This window comes from Mastomys coucha, unplaced genomic scaffold (genome assembly GCF_008632895.1).
Source record: "Mastomys coucha isolate ucsf_1 unplaced genomic scaffold, UCSF_Mcou_1 pScaffold21, whole genome shotgun sequence".
NCBI classification, from domain to species: domain Eukaryota; kingdom Metazoa; phylum Chordata; class Mammalia; order Rodentia; family Muridae; genus Mastomys; species Mastomys coucha.
Genome location: NW_022196904.1, coordinates 90,097,075 through 90,120,832, shown reverse-complemented (window position 1 = coordinate 90,120,832; position 23,758 = coordinate 90,097,075). Strand labels below are relative to the sequence as shown.

General features: G+C 36.4%; 1 protein-coding gene across 2 annotated transcripts in view; it reads right to left on the bottom strand.

The window, feature by feature from the left end:
* Nucleotides 1–23,758, bottom strand: part of Fchsd2 (FCH and double SH3 domains 2) — a 184,679-nt gene that overhangs the window by 112,288 nt on the left and 48,633 nt on the right. For both annotated transcript variants that reach the window (XM_031387572.1, XM_031387573.1), the window contains exon 4: nt 330–406. In XM_031387572.1, the coding sequence (XP_031243432.1) occupies nt 330–406 (77 nt within the window). The remainder of the gene's footprint in view (nt 1–329; nt 407–23,758) is intronic.

The following is a 23,758-nucleotide window of genomic DNA, read 5'->3' as shown; positions in this document are numbered from 1 at the left end:
AAAAAAAAAAAAAAAAAAACAAGATAGGAACTGGAGTTACGACTTTATACAAAGTGCATGCCATACGAACAGCAGTACACAGAATTACCAGAAAAAACATAGACAAGAAATTGGGTGTAATCCCATGTGCTTGTAATCCCAACACCAGGGAAGTGGAAAAAAGAGGTTCCCTAGGGTTTGCAGGCCAATTACCCCAACCTTACTGGCAAAACCCACAGCCTACAAGAGACACTGTCTTATAAAACATGTTGATGGTACCAGAGCAATGATATCTGAGGTTGACTGAACACACATACGCAAGCACCAAGCAAAGCCATTAAGTAAGTTACCTGTAGTCATTCCGATCATCAGTTTTTATTCCAGGCCAATCTCTCTTCAGGTATTGACTAGCCAACTTCTGGATACCCTGTTAAAATATAAGGATGAGAAAAATGGGGCTTATGTAATACTCATTTTATGTAACCAAACTACTTGTCTGAACCACTGTTGTCATCTCAGGCTCCCAATATTATTTGGCTGAAGCATGGGACACATTTCTATATTCCAGCAACAAAACTCTCATGTACCAGGAGAGGAACAGGAGTATTCACTGTGGAAAAGACAGACTGACAAACACTGGGTTTCTTGAACTGAAGAGCTCCATATTTTAAGAATCTTTTTACTAAAAACACTCACAGGCAGCAGAAGTCACTTAAAATAGAAAACAGTTTTACTAAAAATATACTCACTATAATCCATACGATATGGATGTCAACAAAATAGAATATTTATCTGTGTATATATTGAGGGTTTAGAATTAGAAGAGAGAGGAACCTTTTATTGGGAAGTAGGTTAAACTATTCATTCTAATTATTATATATTCCTTCTAGATAAACACAAATGTAGTCCAATAGCAAGATTAACAGGCCCTATGTAAGATCTTTATTTCTTTATTTATACCCATAAAAAGAATACCATGGTGAAATGAATAGTAATCAGAGTAATTGGAGGACAATCACTTAAAGAATCATGCCTCACTCTATACACAGTACCTTTCTTACAAGATCTACTGACAAATCAACTTAGCCTACCTCATCAAATGCCTGTGTTCTTAGTTACATAACACTATCTTTCTCGCTTCTGAACTTTGTTCATGTTGTTTCCACTACATAAAATATCTTTCTACCATCTCTCAATCATACCTGCCAAATTCTTACCTCTTGTTTTTTAATGACTCTTAGTTTTCCTAACCATACACTCATAAGTATAAGCAAAAGAAAAGGACAGTTTCAATGTACAGTATTTCATTTTATTTTACTAAAATAATTTACTATACTTTATTTATAGGTTGGAATTCTATATGAATGAACTATTTGGTTACCTTGAAATACAATTCTTAAAGGAAAAGCAGGATAAATATTTGATAGTTCAGTTCTGGCCCATTATAAACTCATATTTTAAGTAATGGATGTGTTCTGATCAATTGTAGCCACATATACTCTGTAGGAGGCCTTCCAAACTGGCTCTATTATCATGACCCCAAAAGGCTTTGGCTTATTCATTGCTTTCTTTTCCAGTTCCTAACTAAGACCCACAGTAAGTTTCCCATGGACTCCTGAGAAACTTAGGAGCACAAGCTAGGGATGTCCTTATCTTTTTTCTATCTTTTTAACCACCATCTACACCTTCAGATATTCTGTCATACAATCCTATTTATTCATAATCCTCATATCCTGTTACTATCTTGCTTAAATAATTTTTCTGTTTATTAACTATAAATTCCACTAGGTAGGGATTATGTTTATATATTTTTAATCAATAAAGTACTATATCCCTAGGCTATTACATAGTGGCTAGCAGTTAGTTGTTGCTAAAAATATCCACTGTCTGCATGAATAAATTCCACTTATATTACTGTTCCTAATGTATATAAATCTTTTCTGTTTTTGTCATTGTAGGTTTGAAATGTTTAGATCAAAATTTCTGTGGTCCTTAATTTTTACATAGGAAAAGGATATTATGGCTATTAATTATGACTGCAAATAAATTCTTCAATTATTGTCAAATTTGGCTATACTCATGATTGAAAGAGATTATGTATATGTCTCAAAGCAATGAGAAAGATCCCCTGGAGCTTATTTCAATACCTATTTCATACTGCACATTAATATTTGAAAAGGTTGACTAGGTCAAGATCTCTGAATTAGAAGAACTCACTGTCTGTAGAGAGAAGCAAGCAGTATAAAACATAAAATGTCAAGCAACATGCAGTTTCCAAACATAAATATATAAATGTCCAAATTAGGAACAGATGATGTAACTTTTTATAAAAAAAATCACATATAAATGATACAATAATTTTCAGCTTAATTAACTCTAAGTTAAAAGTGTTTGCAGAACATTTCACACAAAACCTGGTCTAAGAAATGAGCCTCTTAAGAGAAGGGAAAGGAGCCAGGAGCAGTGGTGGTGCATGGCGTTAATCCTGGCACTCAGGAGGCCAACCTGGTCTACTGAGCAGGTTCCAGGTTAGTCAAGGCTACATAAAAAAACCCTGTCTTGAAAAACCAAGGGGGGAGGGGCAGGGAGGAGGGAAAAGGGAGAAAGAGGAGGGAAAGGACAGCACCTTCACATTTTCTCTTAACTCTGTGACAGAGACCTAACTCTTAAAACCACAAGGAAATAGGACACTTTTTTTTTTCCGAGACAGGGTTTCCTCTTGTAGCCCTAGCAGGACACTTTATAATATTCAGATATTACTTAAGATAATATAGTTCATAAACAGTTAAATTCTAGCCAGGCTTGTAATCCCAGTTCTTGGGAAATAGAGATAAGGACTACCATAAGTTTAAGGGGAGTCTAGTCTATACAGCAAGTTCCAGGCCTATATCAAATGACAAGTTACGCTTGAGCTAGAATCTCAAGTTCCCAAAAGTTTTTATAAAAAGACACCATTGAAAGTAAATTTTATCTAATTCTTAAAAAAAAAAAAAATCAATGGATTAATTTTCTAACTTTTTGTGCATTCTAAACCACAAAAGCTCTAAACCACAAAGCTGGACTGTATAAAACTGAATGAACCTTTCAGAGATGAGTTGAGGGATTCATAAACTGGACAAACAGTGAGATCTCTAGATGAAAGACTTTATTCAAGTTAGTTCACAGAGACAGGAATCATGATTTCTATGTCCTCTATGCAGCTGTTCAAGATCTAATCTGCATAGATGCTCAGAAATGCTCCATGATCATTATCAGTAAGGTCCTAAATAACATTTCATGCCTCTGAGGGCATTTTATATACTTGATTTAACTAGTTCACCTTCTAAATTATGCTTAAAGCTACATCATATAGATGAATGGTCTATTACAAAGAAAATTATTCACACTAATTAATTCACTAAGGAAAATAAAGTTATGGCTGGCCATTTTTAAAAGGCTTTTTCTTCAGTCACTCCCCTGACCCATGGGAGTAGTATTACTTTCAAAACTGGTCCACAAGGCATATATTTATTTACATTGACTTGAACACCACATACAAAAAGTTCCTTTGACTAGCAATAAAATTCCCACTGAAGCAGTGACTTCCATAAAAATGTAGTACTATCAGACAGTCTTTGGAACACCCAATGACATCCTATTCCAACTTTTTAAGAAGCTGTCAGTGTCTGATATAAGACTTGCTTTGTTTTACCATTCAATAACACTTGCTGTATTTCCCTAACAAGTGAAGAAGCACAAAGAAAGCTACTGTTGAGTGGACACTGGGAAATGGACTGATGGTTTAACCTTTGGCCCATTCATGACACCAAGCTGAGCACGAGTGTGCTCCTGGCTCTCCCAGAGCCATTCTGTAGGTAGCCATTCTTTCCACAGCAAAGGATGAAATTAAAACTTGAATTTCACTAAGATTGACATTAGGTGGCTTTTTTAAATATTAAGAAATAACATTCTGTATATGCTAGGCCTTTGTATCACGAAATTCCCAATATTACATAAATGGTATTTTAAAAGTAAGTATACTGCATAAGGTAGATAGAAGGTATGATGACAACTTTACCATACTCCCACATCAATTTCACAGTAACAAAAACTTTATCATCACTCTCTTTTAAATTGATTCATTTTTGTATATGCTGGGAACTGAACCCAGACCCTCTGTAACAGAAGAAAATGCTCTTAACTACTAAGCCATTCATTCAGGCCCCAATTCTTTTTCAATTTCTTGTTTTCACAAACAGGGCCTCACTGTGCAACCCTGGCTAGCCTAGAACTATCTACAGACCAGGATAACCTGGAACATACAACGATCTGCCTCTCTCTGCCTCCTGAGTGCTGGGATTAAAAGGAGGTACCATGACAGCAGCCCTAATTCCAACCTTCTTAAGAAAAGGTTTGAAATGGTATCATTTGATTGGTTTGCAAGAGTATTTTTTTAAAGAGTTACGGTTTTTACTTTTTAATTCTCTATACTTACCATTATGTCAATTTTAGTAATGTACTTCAATTCAGTTGTTATTGTCTTTTAAAAAACAAACAAACAAGCATTTAAAACCTTTTCTTAAGAAGGTTGGAGTTAGGGCTGCTGCCATGATGTCCCCCTTTAATCCCAGAACTTTGAGTGGACAGAGCTAGGTGCTTCTTACTACATTTCTTACTACTCACAGATGTACATCTATCTATGTAATTATTTTATGTATATTTTTTTATTTAGATGCCTTCTGTTCTAATTTACCCACAAAGTGACTTGTTCCAGTTTCTCCATCTTGCTTTTATAATTCCCTCTTTCCAACACTGAGTAACACAGCTTCTATCATCTGTGTTCTATGTACTTATTTGTTTAATTCTGATATCTGTATATCACAATGCAGAATTGTTAAAATATAACTATTGATCCAATAAGGATTAAACCACCAACCAAAGAATACACATGGAGGGACCAATAGTTCCAGCTGCATATGTAGCAGAGGACGCCCTTATCTGGCATCAATGGGAGGGGAGGCCCTTGGTCCTGTGGAGGCTCAATGCCCCAGTGTAGGGGAATTCTAGGGCGGTGAGGTAGAGGAGTGGGTGGGTAGGTGGGGGAGCACCCTCATAGAAGCAGAAGAGAGGGGAATGGGATGGGTTTGTGAAGGGGAAACTGGGAAGGAGGATAACATTTGAAATATAAATAAATAAAATAACCAATAAAAAAAGAAATATGTCTCTCTCTGCGTGTATGTATGTGTGTGTATGTATATATGTATATGTGTGTGTATATATATATCTAGATATATATCTAGAACTATATATATATATGTATATATATACACACATATGTATATATATAGTTTCTGTCACTTGAAAGTAGGTTGTACTAAGAGAGTGATCTGCTTCCACAAACTAGAGAATAGCAAAAGGGAAGAAGTCTAGCGCATACACACACACACACACACACACACACACACACACACACACACACGATATATCATTCTTTGACTAAAAAATTATACAGGTAAATATATTCTAATATGGTTGGTATTCACACTGATAATTACTGCATCTGGAAGGATGAGGTCAGCCAGTTACACTGCAAATCTGAGGCCAGTATAGGCTATACATAGTAAGACTCTCAAATCAAACCCAAACAACAGCAAAAGCCCTTCTCCTATCTTTCTTTTATTCAATTTTGGGTAATAGCAACATTATTATTACAATGCTTAAAACAGAATCATACAAAACATTTTAAAATGTTTTCTTAGAATGTTCTAATAACTGGAATGTGTTGTGTCATCTTTAAATCACCCTGCTTATACAAAATTCAGTACTACTTTAGCATATGTTAGACAGACAGCTTATCTGTCTAAAATATACTTAGTTTTCCACTGAATACTGATATTGTGTCAATTCCATAACAGAAAGCACAAGTGTAAGTACTTAGAACATGCTAGATATCGGGTTTGTACAATACTACTGACAACATGAGCACATAACATAACTATTTAATAAAAGGCATCCTCTTTTAAAGAGACATAGCTAAATCTACCCAATGGTGAATATTAAGTACCAGATATTTGATTATTTAAGTTTTCTTCAACCTTGTCCCTTGATTTCTTTTTTCTATAGAAAAAAAAAATCTCCAACAGAAATACTATTCTAATTTTAATCAGGAAAAAGTATATAGAACAGAACACTCTAATTTAGGTTTCTTCTAAAATTCCAATAGCATCATGGCATGGTAGTGGATAACTTTAATCCTAGCACTTAAACACGAAGAAAAATCTTGGTAAATTTTAGGCTAGCATAATCTACAAACTGAGTTCCAGTTAGGTTTACTCAGTGAGACTGTGACTCAATATATAAATAAATGGATAAAATAAAATTTCATTAGCTTAGCCAAGCAGTAGTGGCACATGCCTTTAATCTCAGCACTTAGAAGGCAGAAACAGGCAGATTTCTGAGTTTGAGGCTAGCCCAGTCTACAGAGTGAGTTTCAGGGCAGCCAGGGCTACACAGAGAAACCCTGTCTCAAAAACAAAACAAAACAAACAAACAAAAATTTCATTAGCTTTTACTCTGCCTTCCATTTTTTCAATATAATTCTTATCTAAGAATGATAGCTATATAGTCATGGGTCTCTGCGTATTTTGGTTCCCGCCCCCCTCCTTGTATTTGGTAAATATCTTTTCCACAAAGCATTGTGCCTGTCAGGAAAGAGGTTTGCAATATTTTCATAGTTGCTGTCATCTCCCAAAAATGATTAAATTTGGTAATTAGTTAAGATTTAAATTTGGCCCAGTTTATTAAAGTATTTCCAAGCCCTTGCCTAGAATGCTTTACATCCTAGGTTCTGCTCCTTGCATCAGGGAACCAAAGTATCAACTGAAAAAAACACAAATTATAGCCTCTGAACTTTTAGAAAAGTATGTCTAAAATTTTAGCTTTGTCAAAATATTAATAAGTCAGCAAAACATACCATGTAAAATGTTTAATAAATTTAATATCCTGTTTTCAGGGTGAAAAGTCGTGAGTAGCTATGTGAAAGCCTCCATCACAACAGGATTTTTATTGGGGAGAAGTGATTTGGTTTCTCTGGTTTTCAGCCTTACAGTGTTACACACAGGTCAGCATGATTAGGCTACCCACTGATGTCACAGACAGCTGTAAAAGCAGTTCTTTCTCAGAAGCAGAAGCTGGAGTGTATTCAGTCAGCAAGCAAGTGGCATCTCGTGCTTGACAACAGCCTTCTGGGAACAGAGGTGGAGATTCAGAAGAAAGAGCTCAAATGCATCTGAACATTCAATGCTGAGGAAAGCCATTTTTCTTTCATTTTCCTTGATGGATGGATGCATGCACAACTAATCATAAAGCTAGTATCAGAGAGTTGACTGATACAAGATGTCCAAACTTCTCTGTGAACTTTTATAACCATCATCTTATGCAGTAGATAAGCAACAGAAAGTTTTAAAAAGTTAAGTTTACATGAGATAACCTAGGTAGTTAAGCAGAGACTCAGATCCAGATCATTTTTCAAAGTTTAAAATACTTCTGGACTACTCAATTAATTCAGATAAAATCATGCATGCTATCTCAAATCACTATACATTTTGATTGGCAGCTGTAAATAGGTTCTTTATAAAACAGAACTATAAAAACCTGGCATAAGTTCACAAACTTTGCTCAGTAAATAACTGTTGAACTAAATCATCTCTCACTTTGGTGAATGATTATACACACACACTATAAAAATAACAATCTTTCTTTTTCATACCAAAGAAATTGAACAGGAAGTACAGGTTTCCTACTTAGTTGTCTATATCAGTCATTACTAAAATTTTTCTTATAATGCACTTCTTACAATTAGTGAAATATTAGTACATTAACTCAAGTTTGTGGCTTGTATTACTGTTTACTATTTATCAGTTTTGACAAATTAACAACATTGTGTATCTGTAGTTTCACTACCCCAAAGCCTTCTGGTGCCCCCATTCCTGCCTCATCCCCATAATGTCTTCCAAGCACTGATCTTTACTATCTACATAGTTTTGCCATTTTTTGGCATTTATTATTAGTCACTTTTAAGAGTTCTTCCTGTATTACTGATATGAATAATTTTTGTCAATTATTTTCTCCCAGGTCTATGGTTTTTCTTTTAACAATGTGTCACTTGCAGAGCAGCTGTCACATACTGTCTATTTTTAACACTGAGTTCTTATTAACTAGTGAAGGGATCTTTAGGAGTCAGATTCCTGAAATACACACACATATCCCAAAATCAAATTAATCTAAGATAATAAAAATGGTCATGACACAGAAACATTTTAGTGTTACTTGTTTTAAAGTAAAATCATTTATCATGTAACTACTGCAACTAGAAATGGACAAATTAGTAAATAAAATTTAAAAACCATTTTTAAAATTCCATTTTTTTGCACAAAATTTAAAATTCACTTAGAGTCAAAGCTGAATTTTTGTTTTGTTTTTGTTTGTTTTGTTTTTTGTTTTTTTGAGACAGGGTTTCTCTGTGTAGCCCTGGCTGTCCTGGAACTCACTCTGTAGACCAGGCTGGCCTCAAACTCAGAAATCCGACTGCCTCTGCCTCCCAAGTGCTGGGATTAAAGGTGTACACCACCACTGCCAATCAATTTTTAAGTCTTTCTAGAAAAAAAAAAAACAAAAAAACTTTAGCCAGACATGACGGCACATGACGTTAAGTCCCAGAGCTTGGAGGCAGAGGCAGGTGGGTCTCTGTGAATTCAAGGCCAGGCTAGGCCACATAGTGAGTTCTAGGATGGTTATGGTCATGTACAGACTCTGTTTCCAAAACAAAATACAAACAAACAAACAAAAACCATTACTTTAAATCCCAACAATCAAGAAGCAGAAGCAGGTAAATCTCTGTGAGGTCAGCCTAGTCTAAGTACCATGTTCCAGGCCAGCCAGAGATACATAGTGAGACGCTGCCTCAGGAAAGCACACTAAAACTCTCAAGTAGAGTATCTCACTGGACTACTCTGCAATTTCTAGCTGTTTAAGCTTACAACATACAACATAATTACTCACAAAAAGATGTCACTAATACTAAAAGCAGGTGTCAAAGCCTAAGCTTATACTAACAAGGTTTCTATTTTCATAAAAATATTTCAAGTTAATAAATAATTATATCAATAATATAATGTATGTACACAAATAATCACATCAATAAAACATAACATCTCAAAACTCAAGAGTAGAGAAAGTTACCAAAGCATCAAAACTCTATATCCTATACCACTCATTGCTTTTCAACTTCAGTAAAATGAATTAGAAAACATGCATTTTAATTATTGACTCTCAGGTAAATTCTGAGATAAACTAGGTAGTACTGAATAACAAAGTCACTCTTTTTTTAAAGTTGAAGTTGCTCCATCACTAACTCATTTTTATTTTTTAAAAACGTATTATTTGCTTGGTATGGGAGTATGTGTGCATGTGTGTGTACATACCACAGTGCAGATATGGAGGTAAAACAGTTGGTTCTCTCCTTCCATCATGTGGGTCCTAAGGATCAAACTCAGGTTGTCCAGCTTAGTGGCAAAATGCCCTTAGCCTCTAAGCCACCTCGCCTGAACAGCCCTCAGATTTTAGACAGGGAGGCCTCAAACTTAAGATCCTTCTGTTGCTACAATGCCAGTGCTGGGTGCAAAGTACCACCAGAAATTTTAAAGCAAAATTTACAAGGTTCCTCCATAGTACCTGAAGTACTCTAGAATAAATGTTACAAGCTGATTAGACTATTGCCGTGAGGCTAAGATTCTGACAATTGAACAAAGGTCACAGTGATTTCCCTGAGTAGCTATCACTGAGTCTCTGGCAAACTGGTTAGGAGCACAGACAAGCAAACGTGGGTTGATCTACTTGTCTTGATCTGCATTTTCTTATTTCAAAAGTAAGAACGGTAATAGATCAATTTCAATGATGCTTAGATAACTAAATGAGTTTTGTGAGGAGGGGAGGCAAAGGCTGAGACAAAAACATAGCAGGTATGTATGTGCCCAAGGCTTTCATTTAAGTATTGCCCGAACATTTTCAAATATATGCTAATGTTACTCCAAGTACTGGACACAGTTGAAATATTTGCTATTCTTTAAAAAGGTCATTGTTAAAATGAGAATAGTCAAATACTTAAACTAATATTCACCTTTATGTAAAGAGACTAAAAACTAATATGTAAACCGGCTTAAGGAAAGGCTAGAAATGAGATCACAGGATCATCAAAGCTTCCTGGAAGAGCTGAATACTCAGGCAGGCTTTAAAGGGGAAATTAACACAAGAATAGACACAGTATTAGAACCAAGATAATAATTTTGAACTGTTTTAAAGGCAAGAAACAAAACATAAAAAAAGAGTAAAATCTCTCAAAGAGCAGACATTGTAATGTCTACCCTAGTATGACTTAGGGTTTTTATTAGTTACTGTGATAAAACACCAGGACCAACAGCAACTTGAGGAGAAAAGGGCTTATTTTATCTTACAGATTGTAATGTATCATCTAGAAGTAAGGGCAGGAACCTGGAGGAAGGGAACTGATGCAGAAGCCATGGAGGAGTGCTGCTGACTGGCTAGCTCTCCTTGTGTTGCTCAGCCCACTTTCTTAGACAATACAGGACCACCAGCCCAGGGAGGGCACCACCCACAGTGGGCTGGGTCCACCCACAGTGGGCTGGGTCCTCCCACATCCATCAATAATTTTGAAAATGTCCCAGAGTCTTGCCAATCTTATGAAAGCATATTTTCAATTGTGGTTCCCTCTTCTCAGATAATGACAACTTGCATCAGAAACTAACAGTATTTTTACAACATTGTACATGGTCTTTTAAATTTTTATTAGTACATACAAATTAAGTATATGGATAAACACACACACATGATGTGGGGTAAGGGGTACATATAGCAATCAGAGGACAACTTTGTAGAGTCAATTCTCTCCTTCCAACTTCACATGGGTATGGGAATCAAATTTAGGGTGGCAGGTTTGAACAGCAAGTGCCTTTACCCAATGAGATGTTTTGCCAGCCCAGGTATTTATGATGTGAAGTTAAACAATTGTGGGGTCAAATTTCAGCCCTACTACTTATGAATGACAAGATAATGTAATTAACAACTCTAAGCCTCAGCTTACTCAATTGGAAAATGTTCAGAATAAAGAAGCCTAAATCTAATCATTCCTAGCATACAGCAAATTATCTAACAAATGGTGACTATAATGTGACTGAAAACTGAATGTTATTATTAAATGCAAGAGAGCAAGATTTGAAGGTAAATGGAAAGGGTTGGAGGGAGAAAAGGGAAGAAAGAAAATAATACTGTAATTTCAAAAGAATAAAACATTTTAAAAAGATAAAAAGCAAAACAAAACAAAACCCCACACTCTGAAATGCTGCATTAGACACTGTTCTGTTGCTCTAAAGAGACACCACAATCAAGGCAACTCTCATAAAAAAAAAAAAAATTTAATTGGGGCTGGGTTACAGTTTCTGAGGCTTAGTCCGGTATCATCATTGTGAGAAGCATGACAGCACTCAAGCAGACAAATTGCTGGAGAAGCAGCTGAGCGTTCTGTATCCTGATCCATAGGTAGAGAGAGACATTGGGCCTGGCATGGACTTTTGAAACCTCAAAGCCCATCCCAGTGACACACTTCCTCCAACTGGCCTCACCTTCTAATCCTTGTAATTTTTTCAAGCAGCTTAACTCCCAAGTGACCAAGCATTCAAATATATAAGCTTATGCGGGCCATTCTATTTTTTTATATTTTATTTTATTTTTAATTTATGTTTTACACTCCATATTCCATTCCCCGCACCCCCATCCACCCTACGCTTGCTCTACATCCCATACCTCCTGCCCTCCCCACCGGTCTCCATGTGGATGCCCCCACCTCCCATCCCACTTGACCTCTAAACACCCTGGGGCTCCCAGTCTCTTGAAGGTTAGGTACATCATCTCTGAATGAACACAGACCCAGAAGCCCTCTACTGTATGTGTGTTGGGGGCCTCATATCAACTGGTGTATGCTGTCTGTTTGGTGGTCCAGTGTTTGAAAGATCTCGGGGGTCCAGATTAATTGAGACTGCTGGTCCTCCTACAGGACCATCCTTCTCCTCAGCTTCTTTCAGCCTTCCCTAATTCAACAACAGGGGTCAGCTGCTTCTGTCCATTGGTTGGGTGTAAATATCTGCATCTGACTCTTTCAGCTTGTTGGGTCTTTCGAAGGGCAGTCATGACAGATCTTTTTTGGTGAGTGCTCCATAGCCTCAGTAATAGTAAGGCCTTGGGACCTCCCCTTGAGCTGGATCCCACTTTGGGGGACATTCTTATTCAAACTACCACAATGGCAAATTTCAAAATACAGCACATACCACCATGCCCACTTTTTAAATGTGAATTCTAGGTATCAAACTTATGTCCTTGCAATTTCATGAGAAACACTTTCCAGTCCATGAATTGACATGTAATCACATAAATCTGACTTAGTTGTAGTTGTGCTGTGTATCTTATAACTTTTTATGCATAGCTATCTTATCTTGTCAATTAGATTTTCCATTCCATACATAAGTTCTTATTTCTTTCTCTAAAAGGAATAGCTTTTTATAATCCAGAGGATGAGAATTCTCTGGAACACCACAGTATGGCATTTGTATTCAATTCCTCACCAAATTTTATATTTAAGAGTAGGAAAATTTAAAATATTTAGAATATAATTTATTCTATTTTAATGTAAAATAGACATTCCAAAAATAGAGACTACTCTAACAAAGATTCACCAAACCAATATTTTTCACACATAACTGCTAAATTTAAAAAAAATGCTTTCTAGCTAACATATATACAATACCACCTACCATTAGCAAATTATAAGAAACTTCAGAATTTAACTAGTTGAACTCACTTAAACCAAGAAAAGATCCTTCACTAAGCATACAATCCCAGTGTACAAGTCTTTAGTGTTTCTTTTCATGTGTGCGTGAGCGCACACGTGTGAGTACATGTGTATTTGATTTAATTTCTGACTAGCAAAACATACATAATTTCTGTCAAGTAATGTTAATTTACCAAATCCCCAAAGCACTTCCTTACCTCTTTCCAACATTACCTAAGCCTCCATCACCAATTCAGAAACATGCTCAGTGTGTTTGTGCACATCTGTAACCCCAGCATTGGAGGCTGAAGCAGCAGCAGCTCACACTCAAGGCCAGCCTGGGCTCTAGAGCTAGCTGAAGGGTAGCATAAGCTAAGAAAAAATGAGACCCTGTATCAAAACCAGAACCATGCCTTAGTGGCAGAAGTTTTTCCTATTATGTGGCAGGATTATCATTTCAAATCCAATGTAGACTACACAGTGAGTTCCAGAAAGGGAAAGAGGGGAATGAAGGAGAGAAAGAGAAGAGAAAAAAAACAGAGACAGAAATTATTGTCTTCATATTAAAATTAAGGTAATGAGCAACTTTTTTAAAAATCAATTATTTCTGCTCTTTGTGTTTACTTAAGCATGCATTTTTAGACTTACTTTTAATATGAATTATGCTCCCAATTATAATTTTAAACTGTTAAGTTTATAAGAGAACTTAATATCACCTGTAAATCCACTTTACTTGGCCACAAGAAAACAGTTGTACATTGCAACATACAAAAGCAATCCACAGCATGGGTGCCACAAAAACTCATCCATAAATGATTTTACACACACACACACAAACACACACACAATTTATATTGTACATACTCAACAAGTGTGAGCACCCTATATTAGAGACCACTGATTAAGGTTATAGAGTTTACTCTCCAAAGTTGGTATGCATACTAAATGTGCATTGGGCCACTTACTAGCTCTCATATTCAATTTCATTATCCATAAAATAAGGATTATACTTTCAGTTGGCAAATGGATAAACTATGGTATAAAATATTTGGCATGAAAAAGAAATGAGTTAACAAGTTATTAAATGAGATGGAAGATTATTAAATGCAAAATGAATAAGCAAATAAAACAATCTGAAATGGTTATATATATATTATATGATTCCAACCATTCAACATTCTGGAAAATGGAAAAGTATAGTAAAAATAAAAGGATCAATAGTGAAAGGGATTGGGGAGTAGAAAAAGGACAAACACTATGGAGTATTTTAAGAACAGCAAAAGTATTATTATGATTATACAGATTACCACTACCATGCAAGATGCATACCATTACACATTTATCAAATCCACAGAATACACAATGCTAAGAGTAAACCCTACTGTATCCTAGACTGAATAATAATGATGTGACAGCTTCATGCAGGGAGCAAATGCACCACTCAGGTGCAGGATGTTAACAGGAAGAAAAGCTGTGCATGTGAGACAAGGGTTATATGAGAACTCTTCTATACATCCTGCTCAATCTGACTATGATCCTAAATTTCTCTACAACTTAAGTCTACCAAAATATTGGGTCTGGAGAGACAGCTCAGTGGCTAGAAACACTTGCTGCTCTTCCAAAAGACTGGAGTTCATCTGGTGGCTCACAATGGACTATGACTCCAGCTCTGGAATGTGACATCCTCTTCTGGCCTCCTTGGGTATTTACACACACACATGACAGGCATACACACAAGAAAAATAAAAATAAATCTTTAAAAAATGATATATCTTCAAAAGCTGTAATAATTTTCAAGTGAAAGTGAATAAAAAGTGCCTAATGTACATTCTACTAAAGATTGATGATGTCTTAGCAGTATTCAATCTTACATTCATTCAATAAGTACTTAATAAAAAACTAGGAGAAATGATTACTATCATGACCAGGCAAAATTTTTGGTAAGGGTTTTTTAAAAAGAGTTATTAATCATTGCTTACTTGTTTCAAAATGAAACTTGTCATATATGATTGCAGAGTCTATCAATTGCAAGTGGATTTTAACAATAAATTCAATTCAGTAGTCATTATGTAAAAGAAACACAACATACGCGTCACATAGACTAATAAAATGAATGGGAGGCTGGGATAAAGTGCCTATCATATAAGAATGATGACTTGAACCCACACAGATCCCTGGCACCCATATAAAGCAGGGCATGGTGGTAATCATCTGTAACCCCAGCACTGGGAAGGGAAGAGGCTGCACAGGTATATCTATGGACCTTATCACCAGTGTAGTCAATCAGTGAGTCCCTGGGTCAGATAGAGAGGCTGCATCAAACAATAAAGTGGAGAACACTTGAGAAGATATCCAAAGTCAACCTCTGGTATTCATATACACGCATTTATACTGCATACATAGGATCATACACACAAAGGTAAAGTAAAATAAACTCAATGTGCATGTGTTTAATTATCACAAACTAAATGTCAATTAATAACAGAAACTTCTTTTTTTCAGACGCTTCTTAATAGTAATATGTAAGTCAAAAACTTCCAAAATCCTTGCATAAATTTTACCAAGGAAAATGAATTTGATGCCATTTTAGGACCTTAGACATTTCTTCTTTCCTTCCTTCCTTCCTTAGGTGTTTAAGTTTCTCACATTAAGTGCAGTAGACTGTTAGAAAACATTAACCAACACTTACAATTTACAGAAGGATGAACATAAATCATTTTCAAAGTTTCTTTTAAAATTATCACATCCCTAGTTAATATTCATGAGGATAATTTCACAAAAGCAGTTACAAAATGAAGGCAGAGGAACATGGCTATATATAGTTATGCCAGTGGAAGAAAAAGGAAATTTCTCTTTTCTTAAAAAGGAGAAAATAGGTTCAGTGAAAATGTTTCCTAAATAACAATTTCATAATATTTTAACCAAATCATTTATTACTCAGGATGATTTGGAGAATCAGATAATGGTACACAAAGCTGAGTTCATTTGATTCAGACAGGTGGCTAGTTTAGAGCTCAGTGTTAGCAACCCAAACCCACCCACAATAGCCCTAAAGACGATTATGCAAATGCAAGCTACTGAGTATTTTCCCAGGAACAGGAGAAGGGTTCCTAGTAGAAGCTGCAATTGTTCAGCAATCATGTGGAAGAACAAGCAAGAGTTGTGTCGGGGATTTTTTTCTCTCTCCCTTAATTGCTGGAGGCAGAGTGTTTTCATTAAGGGAACTACTTCAGAATGTATGAGATATATAAACACTTACACATACACACGTGTGTATCTATTTGATGTACATTTCTCAAAAGCCATGAGCAGTTTATCCCACTCTCATCCCCAAGGTCACCTGATAAGAAGATTCTCCCTTCTTATCAATGCCAGAACTCATCTATTAGGTACCTGCTCCCTTGCCAATAAGACAAATATATTTAGAAACCTTTTAACACTTTGTTTTGCACCTTGTTTTACTTTTAAAATAGTCTTCATTTCCTTTCTCATTAGGGACATAATGTAACAGGTGAAACCCATAAGAAATACAACACTGGCAAGTCAACACTACTGCTTAACTGCATGCTATTAATGTTCTTATGTAAAGTCATCAGGGTCTTCAGATACCTAATGGGATAGTTTTCAAGCAGCCTGCTTCTAACGTCTCGTTTTATGATTGTCTCTAGAATTAAATGGACTGGGCTTGTTAGCATATGCCTTCAATTAATCTCAGGGCTGGGAAGGCAGAGATAGGTAGGTCTCTGTGAGTTGAAGGCTAGCCTAATCTGCAGAGAGCTGCTCTAGGCCAACAATCTGAGTTTAATCTCCAGGACTCACCTGGTAGAAGGAAGACTTCCATAGTGAGACCACTGAGTGAATGAGGGAGGGAAGGAGAGAGAGGGAGGAGGAGGGAGAGAGAGGCATACAGAGGGAGGGAGAGCGAGCGAGCATGCAGAACTAATGTTCTTTCACAGTCTTTAATGGTGTGATTTCTGATTATACGACATTCAAAAACAATATACATGTATTTAATCCACACCCTCTCCTACTTAACCCTCAGCTCTCTCTTCTGTATTAGACGGGACACTGCTTATTTTGACTAAGTTACTCTGGTGCAATTCCTTCTGTTACTGTGATGGAACTAAAAGGTTTCTGCAACTCTTATGCTGCAAAATGTTATAAAGTTCTGCTAAAGTATATGTAAAGAAGGATTTTATTTAAATACTTATAAGCCAAGAGTATGATATTCATCATAGATATAATCTTAAATATATTTAATTCATATAATATATAAATATATTGCTTTAAAATAAGACATTATAACGTAAAAGTTGAATAAAGAATACAAGCAATACCCCACTATTCATGGAACAGATTGGTATCTTTAAGAGCTCTTTTCAAAATGATTTTGCCAGTTTTGAAATGATTGTTCCTATTGGAAACAAAAAACTTTAACTGTGTCTCTTATTGTACTACAGTGTGTCTAATGTCATTCATACATTCATTAGTCCTAAATTCAAACAAATGTGTGAGTCACAATCACAGTTTAGAAAGAGTACACACACTGGTAAGGAAAGTATTTAGTTTTAAAAAAGGGGGGTGGGGGTGGAGTTTGGTATATTCTAACATAGTTATGCAGGAGAAGGCCAAATGTAATACATTTTATTTCCTGTTCAAAGCTCAGAATACCCAAGATATAATTCACAGACCACAAGAAGCTTAAGAAGAAGGAAGACCAAAGTGTGGATGATTCAGTCCTTCTTAGAAGGGGGAACAAAATACTCATGGGAGAAAATATGGAGACAAAGTATGGAGCAGAAATGAAGGAAAGGCCATCCAGAGACTGCCCTACCTGGGGATCCATCCCATACACAGTCACCAAACCCAGACACTATTGAGGATGCCAAGAAGTGCTTGCTGACAAGGAACCTGATAAAACTGTCTCCTAAGAGGCTCTGCCAGAGCCTGACAAATAGATATGGATGCTTGCAGCCAACTACTGGACTGAGCATGGGGTCCCCAATGGAGGAGTCAGAGAAAGGACTGAAGGAGTTGAAGGTGTTTGCAATACCACAGGGAAAACAACATCAACCAACCAGACCTCCCAGAGCTCCCAGGGACTAAACCACCAACCAAAGAGTACACATGGTGCAACCCATGGCTCCAGCTGCATATGTATCAGAGGAGGGCCTTATCTGGTATCAATGGGAGGAAAGGCCCTTGGTCCTGTGAAGGATCTATGCCCCAGTGTAGGGGAATGCGAGGGCAGAGAGGCAGGAGTGAGTTAAGTGAGTGTGTGAGTGGGTGGGTGAGTGAGTGAGTGGGTGGGTAGGTGGGTGGGAGAACACCCCATAAAAGCAGGCAGAGGGGGTAATGGAATGGGGATTTCCAGAGCAGAAACTGGGAAAGAGGATAGCATTTGAAACGTTAATAAAGAAAATATCCAATAAAAGAAAAAAAAAACAAAATTAAAAAAAAAGAAAAATATTTTTTAAAATACAAAGGATGGCTAAAAATTTAAAAGACTATATAGCACATGTGAGCAAAGATGCAGAGAAACTGAACTGAAAATGCAAAATGGTAAAACCACTTCAAAAGTCAGTTTAGGTAGATTCTGAAAATATCAGTAATTAAGTTGACTACAAACCCAAGAAAACTAAAAGCATATGTCCACTTAAAAACTTGTACACAATAGGCTAATAGGATGGCTCAGCAGGTAAAGGTACATGCTACCAAGTCTAACAACCCGAGTTTGATCTCCAGGACTCAGTGAAAGGAAGAAACTAACTCCCACAAGTTGTCCTCTAACTTCAGATGTGGGCACAAACAAGTGTAATTAAAACAAAACAACAATAACAAAAAGCCTTGCAGGCATGGTGGCATATGCCTTTAATCCCAGATGCTTACTATATAGTAGGAGGCAAAGGCCCCTTACTATAAACTTCTCTAGCCCAAGGTCTGGGCTGCTCTTCCCCCAGTTCCCCTTCCCTATATAACCCAGGCATTTTGGTTACTAGACCTTTTTCTCTCCTGGTTCTCCCCTCCCCTGCTTCTCATATGGCCCCCTCAGGGTCATGTTCACTCTGGACACCCCCTCTATTTGGCCATCTATTTTGTGTATTGCTGAATTGCTTCAGTACTTTTATGGATCTCTGAAGCAAGAAATGGTACAAAAATGATATAGTCTAACCTTGTTTGCATCCATTCTATCTTTTTCAACATAGAAAAGATTTTGAGACGAGCTATTGCTCTCTGGCATAACACTTGCTTTCGTGAATAAAATTTTATTATATGTCAGCCACACCCATTTACCTATATGTTACCTACGGTTAATGTTTGTTTATGGAGTAGTTGCTACTGACCCTTTGACCTGGAAAGCCAAAAATCTTAACTGTCCAGCTCTTTGCAGAAAGTTACCAACAGCCAGATAGAGGTATGGTAATATTTAACACGATTCATTTAATATTTCCTCAAGTATCAAGGCATTTTAGGTAATTTGAAGACTTTTATGTTTGTTCTTTCTTTCTAATGATCTACACCCTGTTCCTAGTCTTCCCAGTCCCCAGAATCAATAGTTTATTCAGATCACTCTCCTATGAAACCTAGTTTAAAACTTTTTACATATTTTGTTTCCAGTCATTATTCCTCAGATTTTGATACATAGGTCAGAGCCAATGTATTCTAATGGGTGACTGGTTTAAATTCTTCAAATAAAATTTATGTTATTATTTTCTTTCAAATTTTACTGTCTTTCATGTAGACTAGGCACTCAGCTATGTTATTATCGTTAGCGAGTGGTGTTACACTATCAGGCATTTTTACATTAGGGGCTCTTACTGAAATTAAACTGAAACCGCTGTGCCTCTTACCTATCTTGCTCTTAAGTCACCTCATTTTATGTTGAGCCTATTGCAGGACATTTACCCCTGTGAGATTCCATTGTATTAAGCTTAATTCATTATGCCAGTACTTTTAGTTTCTGCATCCTGATTCTGTCACTGGCAACCACAAGTCACAATGTGACAAGATCCTTAAATTCCCATCACTAGCCTTCCCTACCACAAACCATGAGACAAAATATAGTCTTTCTTTCTTAAGTTGCTCTTGTCAAACATTTTATTAAAGGAACAAGAAAATTAATATAACAGGCAAGAAGACAGTTTCAGTAACAACACTAAACATTTTGCCCAATTCTTATCTTTTTTCCTTACATCTATTTATTGAAATATAACTTGTCTATAAAACTAAAAAATTTTAAGCTAATAGTTAGAACTTTTAATACAACTTCCCCAATAATTCATCTCACTAGGTTTTCTAAATTATCCATTCACAAATTAGTGAGAAAAACAAAGATAGAGAGACAGAGAGAGGCAGGGGAAGGGAGGGAAGGAGAGAGAGAAAAAGATTGAGACAGACAGGCAGACAGATACATTGACACACAAGAGAGACACAGAGTGGGGGGAATGATCCTTTAAAACAAACAGCTGTAATGCACACAGGGCAATAAATTACAGTCTTTTAACTATTTTATTAAGTCAAGTTTGTAGCACAGTTACAGCCATTTGTTTCCCAATAGTCTATGGCTGCTTTGATTGTCCATTAGCAAAGATAGTTAATTTGGCAGAGATCATATGACATTCAAAATATGACATATTCACTGTTTTGTCCTTTGGGAGGTGAGAGAGGGAGTTGGCCAAGCTCTGCTCTGGATGGCTAAACATAACCCATCCAAATGACCTTTCACTCTTGTCCCTCCTCCAATTATTCATTAATGTTAGGACTGAGGTAATTAAACACTCTGCCCTTACACTGCTGCCTTACACTCCAGACAGCCTGCTGATAGCTGGGATTACATGTATGAACCACTGTTCCATCTTCATTCACCAGTTTTTAAAATGATACATTTATATTACGAAGCAATAATCAGCTGGTGTGGTGGCACATACCTGCAATCTTAGCACTCTGGAAGCTAAGGATTACAGTGCCTATGAGGCCAGCTTGGACTACAGAGAAAGTTCAATGTCAACCTGGGCACCACAGTGAGACTCTGTCTCATAAAACCACAAAGAACCCCACAGAAACAAAAGAGTAGTGGGGAAGTCAGGACAATCTGTCCTACCAAGGACATCAGATCATATGGACCTCTCAGCCCCTCCCAACCTCAAGCTCCTGAATAAAACTGTGACTCCTCCACAAGCGAAGGAAAAGCACCAACAATCAAATGGTACAGAAAATTCTGCTGTGTGGATAGACTTTGGATTTTACTTACTACTTGTAATCTAATCTTAATACATTAAATTCCTCCATTGTTACCTAATTCAATTAATTTTTTTAAAATACAATTCTTTTCTGAAAAATATGTCAGAGTAGGTCATTATACTCCTTTATGAATTATAAATGCAAAACCTAGAAAATAGAAGGATATCCTGCTATTCTGAGAATGATCTCTTACTGTTAGACACCTCTTAAATAATTTCCTATGATTTTTTTTACAATCCTTTTGCAAATATACATAATGAATACAAATTCTTAAAAACTGTTAACAAGTATAAGCTGCAGTTTGTTTTTAAATCTTCAACTTTAGAACAATACTGCTAGAATATTTTGAGCACTTATTGATGTATCAACAAGTACTAGGGTTCTGCCCCTCATAATCTGTGACCTGTAAGAAGGGAAACATGACGCCTCTCCGTGGTGAGTTTCTATTCTAGCTGAAGTCTTCCGAATACTTTCAAAGCAAGCAGTGCTTCTGACATCTAATGGTACAGAGGAATTTGCCAACAAAAACAAATTTTAGAAATCACAGCCTTAAGTACTAAAAACCGTTAAGTACAAAGTGCTAGCTTTTAGCCACAAAATATTCAAGAAAGTTATTAAAATAATTATGAAACATGTTTCTCATTTTATTTTTTGTTTACTCGTTTGGATGATAAGATAGACCTCAGGGTTTCACACAACCTAAGCACTCTACCACTTAGCCAAGTATCTTTAATCACTTTTTTAAATATATAGTTTTTATTCTTTTATATATGAGTGCTTTGCCTGCATGCTTGTCTGTGTACCACGTATGTGTCTGGTGTCTTGCGGAGGCCAGAAGGTGATGTCAGATCTCCTGTAACTGGAGTTGCAGATAGCTGTAAGCCACTATGTGAATGCTGGGAATTGAACCTGGGTCCTCTGGAAGAACAAACAGCAAGTGATCTTAACCACTGAGCCATCTCTCCAGCCCAAATTACATTTTTTAAAAATTGTTTTATGTGTGCATGCATGTGCAACATGAAACACATGTGGAAGTCAGAGTTCTCTTCTACAATGTGGAATCCAGGAATAAAATAGGTTATCAGGTATGGTGACAGTGGGTGCCTTTACTAACTGGGCCATCTCTCCCTTCCCACGACAAAGCACCTTTCAATAAAATAAAGTAAAATAAACCCAGAGAAAAACACAAATCAGAGTAATGAGAAGGTATAGTCATAGAATTAGCTCTGGAAGACTCTACTTGAAATTAAAATAAAGTATTCAAAGAGAAAAGAAAAAGTATTGGAACACAGAATGGATGAAATAAAAAGGGTGGCTTGGCACAGTGGAGTGAGCCTCTAGTCCCAGCTACTTGGGAGGCTGACAGATGAGATTCCTTGAGTCCAGGAATCCATGGCCAGCCTATGCAACACAGTGAGATAGGAATGGGCAAGGAGCATACCCGAAAATATAAGTATCCAGATCTCCAAAATTTAGTTTAACATTGACCTAAAGCAAGATGAATTAATTGATGGTAGAAGGATTAATAGATGGCTAAATACAGAATAAAGCAAATTTTTAAATGTTAGGATTCGAGTGAAGGTTATCAGAGCATTAATTATAATTGTAATATTCTTCCAAATTTGCTAAATAAAAACATTCAAAAACATTCAAAAGCATATTTACACTTTATTTTCTACACTAGATCAGTTGAAGCATAGAATACAAAATGTTTGAATACATAAAAAATACCTGAAATATGCCCAATTAAATTCAGAATATCCAAATGCTCTGAATTATTAACACAAAGATACAAAGAAGTCATCAACAGCAAAGATTAATACAAAATAAAACAAAGAAAAAAACAGTATTCTCAGGGGGGCTTGGGGGCCTTTGAAAGCAAAGACCCAGTTACCTAGAACCCTGAACACAGATTTAAATCCCCAATTTAAAACCTGCTCTACCTGGGTGAGTGCACAACTGTAATTCCAGCACTCAAGGGGCCAAGGCATGAGAATCCTGAGTTTAAGGCCAGCCTGAGATATAAGTAAAACCTTGTCTCAAAAAAAATTAAAAAATTAAAATAGGTGATGGGAGAAGGAATGTGAGGCAGAGGGACCAGGAAGGGGGCAGTGAAGTGCGATGTAATGTGAATAAATAAAAAATAAAATTAAATTTAAAAAAATAAAATAAATTTAATCCTGTTTTTAAAAAAATTCCCAGCCATCCCTGCTACTGTTTCCAGGATAGTTATAAGTTCATTTCTCCACAAATGAAGTTTTTATATATACAGCCACAGGCATAGCAATGTCCTAGTTCATCTTAAGAGTCTCCAGACATTTACTGTTACTATTATCCTATTTTTTTAAAAGATTTTATTTATTTAATTTTAATCATGAGTGCTCTATCTGCATATAGATGCCTACATGTCAGAAGAGGAATCAGATCCCATTATAGATGGCTCTGAGCCACCATGTGGTTGCTGGGAATTGAACTCAGGACCTCTGAAAGAGCAGTCAGCGCTCTTAACACTGAGCCAACTCTCCAGCCCCCTATTATCCTCTCTTACAGACTGATAATGTGAATCATAAGTTAGTTAAGGTCTACGTTACAAAGCCACTAACATAACTGATAATCAAACCATATTCTTCATCAGGCTATATTCTCAACTTAGAAAATTTT